Below are 12552 nucleotides of genomic sequence, written 5' to 3' on the forward strand. Positions count from 1 at the left end.
TCAGTTATTCCTTTTTATAATTTCTAGGCTAACCTGAAAGTCGGCAACGATTTTGTTCCTTTCACACTGTTACTAGGTTGTCCTAGTTTTTCCTTTCGGAAGCCATTGCTTCTGTGTATATGATTAAAAGCTAGCAAAACCACCGGCCTATCCCAGCTTTTCCCTTACTGATGGGACGTGTCTCAGTGCTGTCTCTGTGACTCAGGTGAGTGGTCCCTGTAAAGTCCGAGGGGTATGAGGCATCTTGGAGGTGTGCCGTGCCGGTCATACGTGTCACAGCTCCATGATGCCAGGTGCCTCCATGAGTTTCTTCACAGGGGGTATATAACACCTCCCGAAGAGAGTCTTTATGTTGATGAAACGAGACACTACTATCTGCCACCCTGGAATTTCAGTCTGTAGACAGGACCCAGCTTTGAGGACTCAGCACATCACTTGTGAGTCCCGATCCGGTTATGTGCAGCTTGCTGTGGGATGGGACACACCTCGTCCTACCCATGTGCTCTGCGTGCACACCTTCCCACCCCACCATCCCCCTCTGCTTTCATCCATTCCTAGAGTTTCTCTTCTTCAGCCTGAAGTGAAGTCACTCAGTCATGTCCGACTCTTTGTGACCCCATGGAATACAGCCCATGGAATTCTCCAGGCCAGAATACTGGAGTGTGGGTAGCCTTTCCCTTCTCCAGGGGATCTTCCCAGCCCAGGGATTGACCCCAGGTCTTCCGCATTGTGGGCGGATTCTTTACCAGCTGAGCCACAGAGAAGCCCAAGAATGACTGGAGTGGGTAGCCTATGCCTTCTCCAGCCGATCTTCCCGACCCAGGTATTGGAACTGGGATCTCCTGCATCGCAGGCGGATTCTTTACCAATCAGTTGGTAAAGAATCCGCCTGCAATGCGGGAGACCTGGTTTCGATCCCTGGGTTGGGAAGATTCCCTGGAGCCGGAATGGCTATCCACTCCAGTATTCTGCCCTGGAGAATTCCATGGACTGTGTAGTCCATGGGATCACAAAGAGTCGGAAATGACTGAGCAACTTTCACTTTCATTCTAATAATTAGTCTAGTCCCAGGTGGCTCAGGTGGTAAAAAATCTGCCTGCAATGCAGGAGACCTGGGTTCAGTCCCTGGGTCAGGAAGATCCTGAGAATTTCTTTTGTTTCGTGTATGCTTTTATAATGTCCTACCAAGTACCTGTGATTTAAAGGAAAATAGAAGTGTGGTCATAGTAATGCCCCTTCCCTATGTTGATGGCCGGTGTTACTGCTCAACTCGGCCCATGTATCAGGCTTAACTGACGCTCCATGGGGCCAGGTAGATATGCCAGAATTACCAAGAGGGAAGGAAAAAGAAAAATGCTATGATTTGTCAGAACTAATGAATTGGCAAGAATACCAAGAGTTTTAAATAGGTTCAGATTTGTCTGTGACACCATTGACACTGACAGTTTTGTAAGTTAAGTTGCATACTGGCAGTTTCAGAAGATTGGAATTAATAATTCCACTTTGGGGGATTCATTCTAAAGAAATAAGATGCACCTGTGTGCATATGTGCAAGGGTGCTCATGGGCACATGTCAGTAACAAACAGGAAATTGGGACCGTTGTGTGACCTGTGCTGACTCTTATTCACAGGGGCATGTTTTCTTGCACGTGTTTTATGAACCTGGTATTTTGTTGAACTTCACGTGTGGGAATCTTGAGGGTCTACGCTGGGGAATAGCGAACACTTCTGAGTGTTTTTTGTTATTTCTGTTTTAAAAGAATTCAGTTTATTTCAGTTCAGTTCATTGGCTCAGTCGTGCCTGACTCTTTCTGACCCCATGGACTGCAGCACACCAGGCCTCCCTCTCCATCCTGGAGTTTACTCAAACTCATGTCCATTGAGTCAGTGATGCCATCCAACCATCTCATCCTCTGTCGTCCCCTTCTCCTCCCGCCTTCAATCTTTCCCAGCATCAGCGTCTTTTCCAGTGAGTCAGTTCATCATATCAGGTGGCCAAAGTATTGGAGTTTCAGCTTCGACATCAGTCCTTCCAGTGAATATTCAGGACTGATCTCCTTTAGGATGGACTGGTTGGATCTCCTTGCAGTCCAAGGGACTCTCAAGAGTCTTCTCCAACACCACAGTTCAAAAGCATCAATTCTTCAGCACTCAGCTTTCTTTATAGTCCAACTCTCACATCCACACATGCCTACTGGAGAAACCATAGCCTTGACTAGATGGACCTTTGTTGGCAAAGTAATGTCTCTTCTTTTTAATATGCTGTCTAGGTTGGTCATAACTTTTCTTAGAAGGTGTAAGCATTTTTTAATATCATGGCTGCAGTCACCATCTCCAGTGATTTTGGAGCCCAAACAGATAAAGTCTGTCACTGTTTCCATTGTTTCCCTATCTATTTGCCATGAAATGATGGGACCAGATGTCATGATCTTAGTTTTCTGAATGTTGAGTTTTAAGCCAACTTTTTCACTCTCCTCTTTCACTTTCATCAAAAGGCTCTTTAGTTCTTCTTCACTTTTTTCCATAAGGGTGGTGTCATCTGCATGTCTGAGGTTATTGATATTTCTCCCAGCAATCTTGATTCCAGCTTGTGTTTCATCCAGTCCAGCGTTTCTCATGATGTACACTGCATATAAGTTAAATAAGCAGGGTGACAATATACAGCCTTGACGTACTCCTTTCCTGATTTGGAACCAGTCTGTTGTTGCATGTCCAGTTCTAACTGTTGCTTCCTGACCTGCATACAGGTTTCTCAAGAGGCAGGTCAGGTGGTCTGGTTTTTTTATTATTATTTTTTTTATTATTTTGGCTCTTTTATCAGAATAGATAGAAAAGAATTATGTTTAGATTTCCTCTGTATCAGTTCTATCCCATGAAAGAGAAAGAAAGCTTATAATAAACTACTGTAATTTTATTATTCCTGTTTTGAAGCCTTGCCCAAGCCCCTGCTCATCACACCTGCTCATCTCCACCTTATTTTGGGTGGAGTCGTGAGGAAAGCGACATGTCAGTGGGCGTAGAGTGCCGCTTTCCTGGTGGGAGATCAGTCTGTGGATGCACATGGTTACATTAAAGATGTCCTAAATGTGACTACAAGTGAGATATGTCACAAATGAGCCACTGTGTGTTTTGACCCATTTTAGAACATTCTGAAAGATATTAATCAGCACACTCTAAAAATAAACTAGAATCTTGTTATAACCCTATTCGCTGTAGAGCAGGAGTCTGAAAAAGTAAGTTTTTTTGGCTGCACGGCATGGCGTATGGGATCGTAGTTGCCTAACCAGGGGTCAAGCTCATGCCCCTGCACTGGAAGTGTGGACTCCTAACCCTGCCAGAGATGCTCTGATTTTTTATTTTTTATTCCTAAACAAATAATTTTTGATGCCAAAGCTAATCACTTATTATAAAGCACGAAAAGTATGTTTTGCCTTGAATTTGAGTTTTTCCTTTGCCATATAACATTTTGTTCTTCTTTATCTCTCTGACTTGTTAAAAGTGTATTTGACTGGCAACCTTTTGCAAGTCGTGGTGGCCATTAGTTTGAAGGGCCCTGTCCCCGTTCGGTCAGGAAGTTGTTAAATTAACTAGGTTTGCATCAGCAGTGCTGAAGTTGTGTGGGACCCATTTGGCACCACTGACACTTTGAGCTTCTGAGATGCCTGCGTCTGTTGTCACTGTTTCTTCCTACAAGTATGTTAAGATTTAAAATGAGTGTATCCATCTAGTGGTTCTTAGAAAACATTGAATGTAACAGAACTCCTGGCTTATTTGGCAAGAAGAGTTGCAGTGGGAAGCTGAAGACACTGAGTCCAGAACGTAACTTTATGGTTTAGAACCTAAACTGCAGAAATGTGTGAGGGGCCAAGACACACTTATTTTTTTGTTGATCAACCTTTCTGTTAGTTTTACTCCAATTTTTAGTTTTTACACATTTTTATTCAGATAATTATCAGAAATGATCTCGTTAACTGTATTTTCTTGGCTGTAAAGCTTTCTGCCAGTTAAAACGTTTTGAAATAGCAGCTCCAAGTGGGAAATTTTAGTTTAAAACCTGAAATTTTCAATGTGGGAATTATCAGCTGTCCTGTTCTAGAAAGAAGTTAAAATTAAATAGACGTCTAAGTCTGACTCATTAGAAGATGTATTTTCTGTACGTCTTTAAGTAGGTTTAATAATGTACATTTTTTTTTTTCCTGTTTTTCTACTCCTGTATGTTTTTGGTGATTCAGAAAGTTTTGTTGTTGTTGTTAGGTAAACTGTCATGCTTATATTGGGTTAGCCAAAAGGTTCATTTGGTTTTTTCCATAAGATGGCTCTAGTAGCACTTAGTAGTCTTTAACTTCATTCAAAAAAATTTTGTTATATTTTATGTGACAGCTATCATATCAGCATGCATTTAAAAAAAGATAGCCAAGTTGGTGACTTTTTGTGTAGCCATTTTAATATTGAATATGGAAGAAAAAAGGCAACATTTTCAGCATGTTATGCTTTATTATTTCAAGAAAGGTAAAAACGCAACTGAAATGCAGAAAAAAAATTTGTTCAGTGTCTGGAGAAGGTGCTGTGGCTGATTGAACGTGTCACAAGTGGCTTGTGAAGTTTCTTGCTAGAGGTTTCTGGCTGGACAATGCTCCATGGTCGAGTAGACCAGTTGAAGTTGATAGTGATTAAATCAAGACATTATTTGAGAGCAATCAATATTATACCACATGGGAGTTAGCTAGCATACTTAAAATATCCAAATCAAGTATTTAAAGTCAGTTGTACCAGCTCAGTTATGTTCATCACTTTGTGTTCGGGTTCCACATAAGTTAAGCAAAAGTAACCTCCTTGACCGTATTTCCACGTGCAGTTCTCTCCATGTAATGAAAATGTTCCATTTTTAAAACAAATTGTGATGGGTGATGAAAAGTAGACACTGTACGATAATGTGGAATGGACTAGATCGTGGGGCAGGCGCAATGAACCATCATCAACTACACTAAAGGCCAGTCTTCATCTAAAGACGGTGATGTTTTATATGTGGTGGAATTAGAAGGGAGTCTTCTATTATGAGCTTCTTCCAGAAAACCAAACATTTAATTCCAACAAGTATTACTCCCAGTTAGACCAGCTGAAAGCAGCATTGGACAAAAAACAACCAGAATTAGTCAACAGAAAACGCATCATCTTCCATCAGGGTAATACAAGACTGTGTGTTTCTTAATGATCAGGCAAAAGCTGTTACAGCTTGGCTGGGAAGTTGTCATTCACCTGCGGTATTCACCAGACATTGCATTTCATTGATTTCCATTTATCTCAGTCTTTACAAAATTCCCTTATTGGAAAAAATTTTAATTCCCTGAAAGACTGTAAGAGGCACCTGGAACAGTTCTTTGTGCAAAAAGATAAAAAGTTTTGGGAAGATGGAATTATGAAGTTGCTTGAAAAACAGCAGAAGTTTGTGAAATAAAAGGGTGAATATGCTCTTCAATGAAGTTCTTGGTGAGAATGAAAATGTGTCCTTTAATTTTACTTTAAAACTGAAGCACTTTTTGGCCAACCCAATCCTATTCAACCCATATTTTTTTGTTTATCTTCTCTATATAAGAGTTTACAAATAGGAAGCAGAAATGGTTATTCGGTCAGTCACTCTTCCCTAATGATATTTTTAGCTTGCCTTTAGACCACCTCAAGGCATTCAATAAATAAACACTTGTTGAACGGATACCTATTATTAATAAATGCTATGTGAAATGACTTAGTGAGTTGTTGAAAAGGCATTTGGCTTATAAGATAGCATAATTCTTTATATATTTTTAAAGCTTATTTATGGAAGAGAAAGATCAAAGAGTTTGTTTTAGTTGAGAACTGCCTTTGAGTTCCTTCTGTTCGCAGACTCTCCACTCTGAACTGGCAGAACGCAGGGAGGAGTGCTTGACGGCCGAGCCAAGTTAGCTGATGACCTGGGATCACTCAGGTGGCGTAGCATATAAGTGGTTATGTGCAGCAGGCAGTAATGATTGTATACATGTTTGTCTTCCCTCAGCCCCATCTTCTTTACACACACTACTGAGGACTTTCAGATCTTTGTGATAAATTTATGTAGCTGACAAAGCATTCAGAAGAGACCAAAATAAGACCAAAAAAGTCTAAGGAGGTAGCCAAAGCATTGATGTGGCACATGGAATAAATGGTGGAGTAGTTTAGGATCAGAAATTTTTATTAGTGATGTGAGATGTTTTTATATTAAAACCTGTGCTTAATAAGATGAAAAAGCTCATGAATGTAAATATAATACTTGCCCACAGAAGGAAGTCCAAATTCATCCTATTTTTTAAGTAGGAAATTGACATCAACATGAAAACAATTTAATACGATAAACAACTTTCAGAGGTCTTTGCTTGGAAAAAACTTGCAAATTTGCTGGATTTGGAGATCGTAAACAGTAGTAATCCGTGGTATAAGAGGAGAACATGATGGAAAGCGAGAGGTAAGATGGAGTAGGAGATGCGTGTGAAGCCATTGTGTTAGACTCTGGGCTACCGGGGCGATGCGATGTAGTCCTCAGTGGTCATTAATCTTCCTTCTGGTGGAGAACGTCTGTACTTTTTCAGAGGTCACAGGAAGGTGTAGGTACACACTGCAGCTTGAGTTGTGAGGGTCAGCGGATGGGTTTTGAGTTTTAACTTTGATGCTTGCTGTGTGACCTTGGGTACATTGATTTTGAGTAATTAAGTTTCCTGGTCTTCATGTATATAATCGGACCGAAGCCTGTCTTTATTCATTATTCAGACTACAAATAATGTATCTAAAACAGTGTACTACCCAGCCCCTGAATAATACGCAGTACCTCTGCTGTCACCGTCAGTCTTTTTAGGCCCTTTCTAAGGCTCTAAATTGGCGATTATAGTACTGTCCTGCTCACAGTGATGCTGTGAAAATTAAATGAGAGTCATACACAAATCTATCTGACGTGGCAATGAGTATATTTACTTGAAGCAACTATATATCACACACATGTAAATCTTCAATAAATTGCACTTATTTCACGAAAGAAAGCAATGAATTCTGCCGGGAGTTAGTAGGAGTGAAAGTTAGTCAGGAAATGTTTTGTAAAGAAATGAGCACAGAGTGTTAAAGCCCTGCGTCTTGAAGAAGATTTCCTGAGCGCAGCATCAAGGGATGTGCACAGCGGTTCAGAGAGCGCGCCCTCTGAGCCTGGGGGAGGGGAGCGGGGAGGGGGAGGCCCTGCTGAGACGGCTCGTTCCCCGTGGGTCAGCACACCTTGCAGAGAATGCAGGTCACCGCAGATGTGAACGAGCCTCAGGCCGTGGGCACACAGCTCTCAGTCAAGAGTAGCAGATTGTTGCTGTAGGAAAAACAACTCTCAGAAGTTTCAAGTCATGTTCGTACATAAAGGGGTTTTCCATAAAGATGGTTGAAGTAATTTTCCCTTTGTTTTTTTTTTTTTTTGCAACTAATATGAGCATGGTTTTGATGAATGAATAAAACATGTGATTACACTTTCCCACCTTTGAATAGCGTTTAAAAGTCCTAGTAGTTATTTTGAGTTTATTTTTGTGTATGGTGTTAGAAAGTGTTCTAGTTTCATTCTTTTACAGGTGGTTGACCAGTTTTCCCAGCACCACTTGTTAAAGAGGTTGTCTTTTTTCCATTGTGAGCTAGAGAAACACCACAGTTGTTCTGACCGACACGTTAAATGGGATCTCAGTTTATGGTTTGGTGCAGACCTGGAAGCAACCACAGCAGAGCATCACCTGCACGCTGAAGAAAACACATGGTTACAAAACTGCTTTAAGATTAATTACTAGGACTTTTTTTTTTTCATTTATTTTTATTAGTTGGAGGCTAATTACAATACTGTAGTGGTTTTTGCCATACATTGACATGAATCAGCCATGGATTTACATGTGTTCCCCATCCCGATCCCCCCTCCCGCCTCCCTTTTTTCCTTGCCTCCTTTGTACGAAAATAAGGTGTCCATAGGTATCTGGATTTATCTCTGGGCTTTCTATTTTGTTCCATTGATCTATGTTTCTGTCTTTGTGCCAGTACCATACTGTCTTGATGACTGTGGCTTTGTAGTAGAACCTGAAGTCAGGCAGGTTGATTCCTCCAGTTCCATTCTTCTTTCTCAAGATTGCTTTGGCTATTTGTATACAAGCAACTCCTGCAGCACAATTCCAGAAAAATAAATGACCCAATCAAAAAATGGGCCAAAAAACTAAACAGAGATTTCTCCAAAGAAGATATACAGATGGCTAACAAACACATGAAAAGATGCTCAACATCACTCATTATCAGAGAAATGCAAATCAAAACCATAATGAGGTACCATTACACGCCAGTCAGGATGGCTGCTATCCAAAAGTCTACAAGCAATAAATGCTGGAGAGGGTGTGGAGTAAAGGGAACCCTCTTACACTGTTGGTGGGAATGCAAACTAGTACAGCCCCTATGGAGAACAGTGTGGAGATGCCTTAAAAAACTGGAAATAGAACTGCCATATGACCCAGCAATCCCACTTCTGGGCATACACACTGAGGAAACCAGATCTGAAAGAGACACGTGCACCTCAGTGTTCATCGCAGCACTGTTTATAATAGCCAGGACATGGAAGCAACCTAGATGCCCATCAGCAGAGGAATGGATAAGGAAGCTGTGGTACATATACACCATGGAATATTACTCAGCCATTAAAAAGAATTGATTTAAATCAGTTCTAATGAGATGGATGAAACTGGAGCCCATTATACAGCGTGAAGTAAGCCAGAAAGATAAAGACCAATACAGTATACTAACACATATATATGGAATTTAGAAAGATTGTAACAATAACCCTATATGCAAAACAGAAAAAGAGACACAGATGTACAGAACAGACTTTTGGAGTCTGTGGGAGAGGTGAGGGTGGGATGTTCTGAGAGAATAGCATTGAAACAAGTATACTATCAAGAGTGAAACAGATCACCAGCCCAGGTAGGATGCATGAGACAAGTGCTCAGGGCTGGTGCACTGGGAAGACCCAGAGGGATGGGATGGGGAGGTAGGCGGGAGGGGGGATCAGGATGGGGAACACATGTAAATCCATGGCTGATTCATGTCAGTGTATGGCAAAAACCACTACAATATTGTAAAGTAATTAGCCTCCAACTAATAAAAATAAATGGAAAAAAAAAAAGTCCTAGTAATTAACCTTAAGGCAATTTTGTGTTTTCTTCAGCGTGCAGTTGATGCTCTGCTGTGGTTGCTTCCAGGTCTGCACCAAACCATAAACAGATCCCAGTGAATGTGTCGGTCATAACAACTGTGGTGTTTCTCTAGCTCACATAGATACTGTTTTTATCTCTTCATTTTTCTGTGTTCAGTAATAAAACTCTTTATGATGCAAAAAGTTAGTTTTAAAATTTAGACTTATTTTTTGCTGTATAGAAACCAGCTGAAGTATAAATAGAGTGATTCTAGAATCAAAGCTTTTTACTTAATTTAGTGAGATATTGAGTAATTCATTTCCATTGATTCATTCCATTGAATCATAGTAGGCATCATTAAATGCCTACTATGTATAAGGAACATAAATGATCAATGCTTGTAACTCTTACATGGAAAACAGCATTCACACACAGAGGTATCCACATCCCAGTTTGATGACTTTATTCTTTCATTCATGGGCTCTCTCTTCAGTCAGTCAGTATTTCTTGACTACCTAGGTGTGGGTGCTAAGGCAAAAAACAGAGCAAAGATTTCAGAGGAAATTGTGTTTAGATCAGAGCCAGGTGGCTGCCCGCTGCTGGCTGAGCCGGGCATGGCTTCCATCCTGGGAGAAGGCGTGAGTAGGTGAGCACAGGCGCCCTTCGGGTTGTAGGTTCTGGAGCTTTAAAGAAAAGACTTCCATTTTCTCTGTAAGAAAGGGATGTGGCAGGTTGACTGAAGAAAATATGAATCTGTGTGTTGCCAAGCTTCGCGGGCAGGCGTCGCGGAGTTTCCAGGCGGTTTCTGGTGACCATTTGAGGTCTGTCGTCATGAATTTAAAGCAGAACACATAGCAGGGTTTCTCGTTACTCAGCAGTAAGTGTGGATAGGGAGCGGGTGGTGGGCTTCAGTATTTGCTGTTTTTACCAAGCAGTTAAAATGAAGGGCTAAGGGAGATTGGGGAGTTGGGGTCTTTTCAAGGGGAGTTACCATGATGAGCTGTCAGTACGAGGTGGACGGAGTAGTTAACAGAGGAGTAGAAATCTTTTGAGTAGGTGAACTTACAGGCTGGGTAGCAGTCATTCAAGAAGAGGTTCTTTTGAATTTTTCCTAGAGCAGAGGTCAGCACTCTTTTTCTGGGAAGGGCCAGAGAGGGAATGTTTTAGGATTGAGGATCAAGATGCAAAGTGGAAGGTATCCTGAAATACTTATGTAATGAGACAAGACTGATTTACACTGAGTTCTGTACTGGTGAAATTCATAACTTAATAATGGAGTGCAGTTTTTTGTAAGATAGGCCTACTAACAAGAAGAATGAGTTCCTTTTGAGGGGAGAAGTAACATTTCACCTAACTGAGGTTCAAAATGAGTGCTCTCCACCGTCAAAGTCAATTGCAGATGTTGGTCTCTTGATGCTCGTCTGTGAGATTTTACGTGTCTCATCTTTGAAAATACTTTCACACTGATAAGCACCCTCAGATACTGACCTCAGTCCCTCACAGTCATTGCTTGAAAGACAGCTGTCACGTTCTGTTAGAACCTTCTCTTCACGTCCCACTTCAGCGTGTTGTCACTTTGTAGGTTCATGAGGTACAGTTGATGGTTAGGTGGAAGCACATCAGTTGCAGGATTAAATGGATTTTGAAACAATGTCAGTTTTCCTTGCTCCTGTGTTGAGGTCCAGAAATGCTTCTGGGGTTGCAGTCTGAGTTCGGAAAATTTGAACACAAGTTTATCTGGAAAGGAACCTTCAACAACATGGGAGGGTATAGAGAGCCACTTGAGGTTCCGTGATTCGGATGACGTTTAAGTGCTCACGGATGATAAAAGTTCTTCATAAAAGAAGACTGACTCACTGTTTCCTGATATTGCTCCTTTCACACCCAGCATCAGGTGTCATTATGGACACAGTGCGTATGAAGTATGGGGATGACACCCAGCACACATTTACTAAGTCTACAGTGTACTCTTACAATGACACTGTTTTACTCATTCCTTTCTATTGTAGGTGAAGAGCGATTATATGTTAGAGATCGCTGACCAAGTGGACCAGGACATTGCACTTAAGTTGGGTTGTCTAGAAATACGGTAAGAAGATAACCATAGACATCAAGGTCTTTATTCAGCAATGTTTTCCTTTATTTTTTTCTAGGTATTTTCCTTTTCCTCATAAAGATTATCAGTAACATACTGAATAAAAACCAGTAAAATTTAAGAATACTCTGAATTAGGTTGAATTGCTAATTCTAGAATCTTTTAAGATGATATTTCATGGTAGTTAGAATGGAATGATAAGAGCACAAGCGTGTAAGCAAGTGTAAGGCTGAGCTCCCCAGGAGAACCTTCTGTGGTGAAGGAAGTGTCTGAGATCCCCGTGCCAGCCACCAGCTGAGGCGGACACCGAATACTCAGACGTGCAGTGTTATTGCTTTAAACTTGAACGTGAACCATCACTTGTGTCTAATGGCCATTGTGGGGAATGGGAAGCTGAGAATGCGTTTCTTATTTCTGGTAGCATTTGTCATATATTCTGTGCCACCATTTTAAACTTTGAATAAAAGAATATTTCTACCTTTGTCAGATAAAATTTTAATTAAAATTTATCCCAGGCTGCCAGTTTAAGATGAGTTGGTAAAATTAGCTAAAAGTTGATTATGTGTACTCAAAACAGTGATAATTTTCCCAGGAGATCCCTGTTTTTTATATTGTATAAGGTTATGAAATAACAGTTCCTGTAAGACTCACAGATCATTAAGTATAACTCTCAGCAACTTCATTAACATTTGTTTTCAACCTTAATTTTATATCCCGGAGTTGGGGGCTCGGGGCGGGAGCGATCTCTCACTGGTCTCCTCCTTTACAGTTTTCTCTTGGAAAGCAAACTTGGATCCTTTCCTTCAGTGTGTTAATTGATATATGCTGCCTGATGAAGGAGGAGTAATGCGGAGAATCAAGTTTATTGTTTACTGGTAGTTTGTCAGAATGTTTGTGACTGAGCTGTGCAGTTGTTTTTAGTCATTTAACATGGCAGACGCTCTCCAGGCAGATCTGTGAGTGTCTCTCTTCTCTGCTTCAGGCGATCGTACTGGGAGATGCGCGGCAACGCCCTGGAGAAGAAGTCTAACTACGAAGTGCTGGAGTAAGTGTGGCGTTCAGGTCTGCCTGTGCATGTTCAGAGTCGAGTCATTTTTCAGACTTATATTTTATTAGTTTATCTACTTAGTTATCTTACTTAAAAAAAAAAACTATTATTGAATCTAAACAGTACTGTGTCTAAAATTTTTATATCTGAAAGCGGAAGGTTTTATTAAGAAAAGAATTCTTGATGACATTAATCATTAATTGAGTTAGCAA

The 12552-nt window shown here is 40.8% G+C and overlaps 1 protein-coding gene across 22 annotated transcripts in view; it reads left to right on the forward strand.

Annotated features, from left to right (window-relative positions):
- The window catches only part of PTK2 (protein tyrosine kinase 2), a 208497-nt gene that overhangs the window by 93039 nt on the left and 102906 nt on the right, over positions 1–12552 (forward strand). For all 22 annotated transcript variants that reach the window (XM_043879905.1, XM_043879898.1, XM_043879900.1 and 19 more), the window contains 2 exons: positions 11207–11286; positions 12275–12337. In XM_043879905.1, coding sequence (XP_043735840.1) covers positions 11207–11286; positions 12275–12337 — 143 coding nt within the window. The remainder of the gene's footprint in view (positions 1–11206; positions 11287–12274; positions 12338–12552) is intronic.

This window comes from Cervus elaphus, chromosome 21 (genome assembly GCF_910594005.1).
Source record: "Cervus elaphus chromosome 21, mCerEla1.1, whole genome shotgun sequence".
NCBI classification, from domain to species: domain Eukaryota; kingdom Metazoa; phylum Chordata; class Mammalia; order Artiodactyla; family Cervidae; genus Cervus; species Cervus elaphus.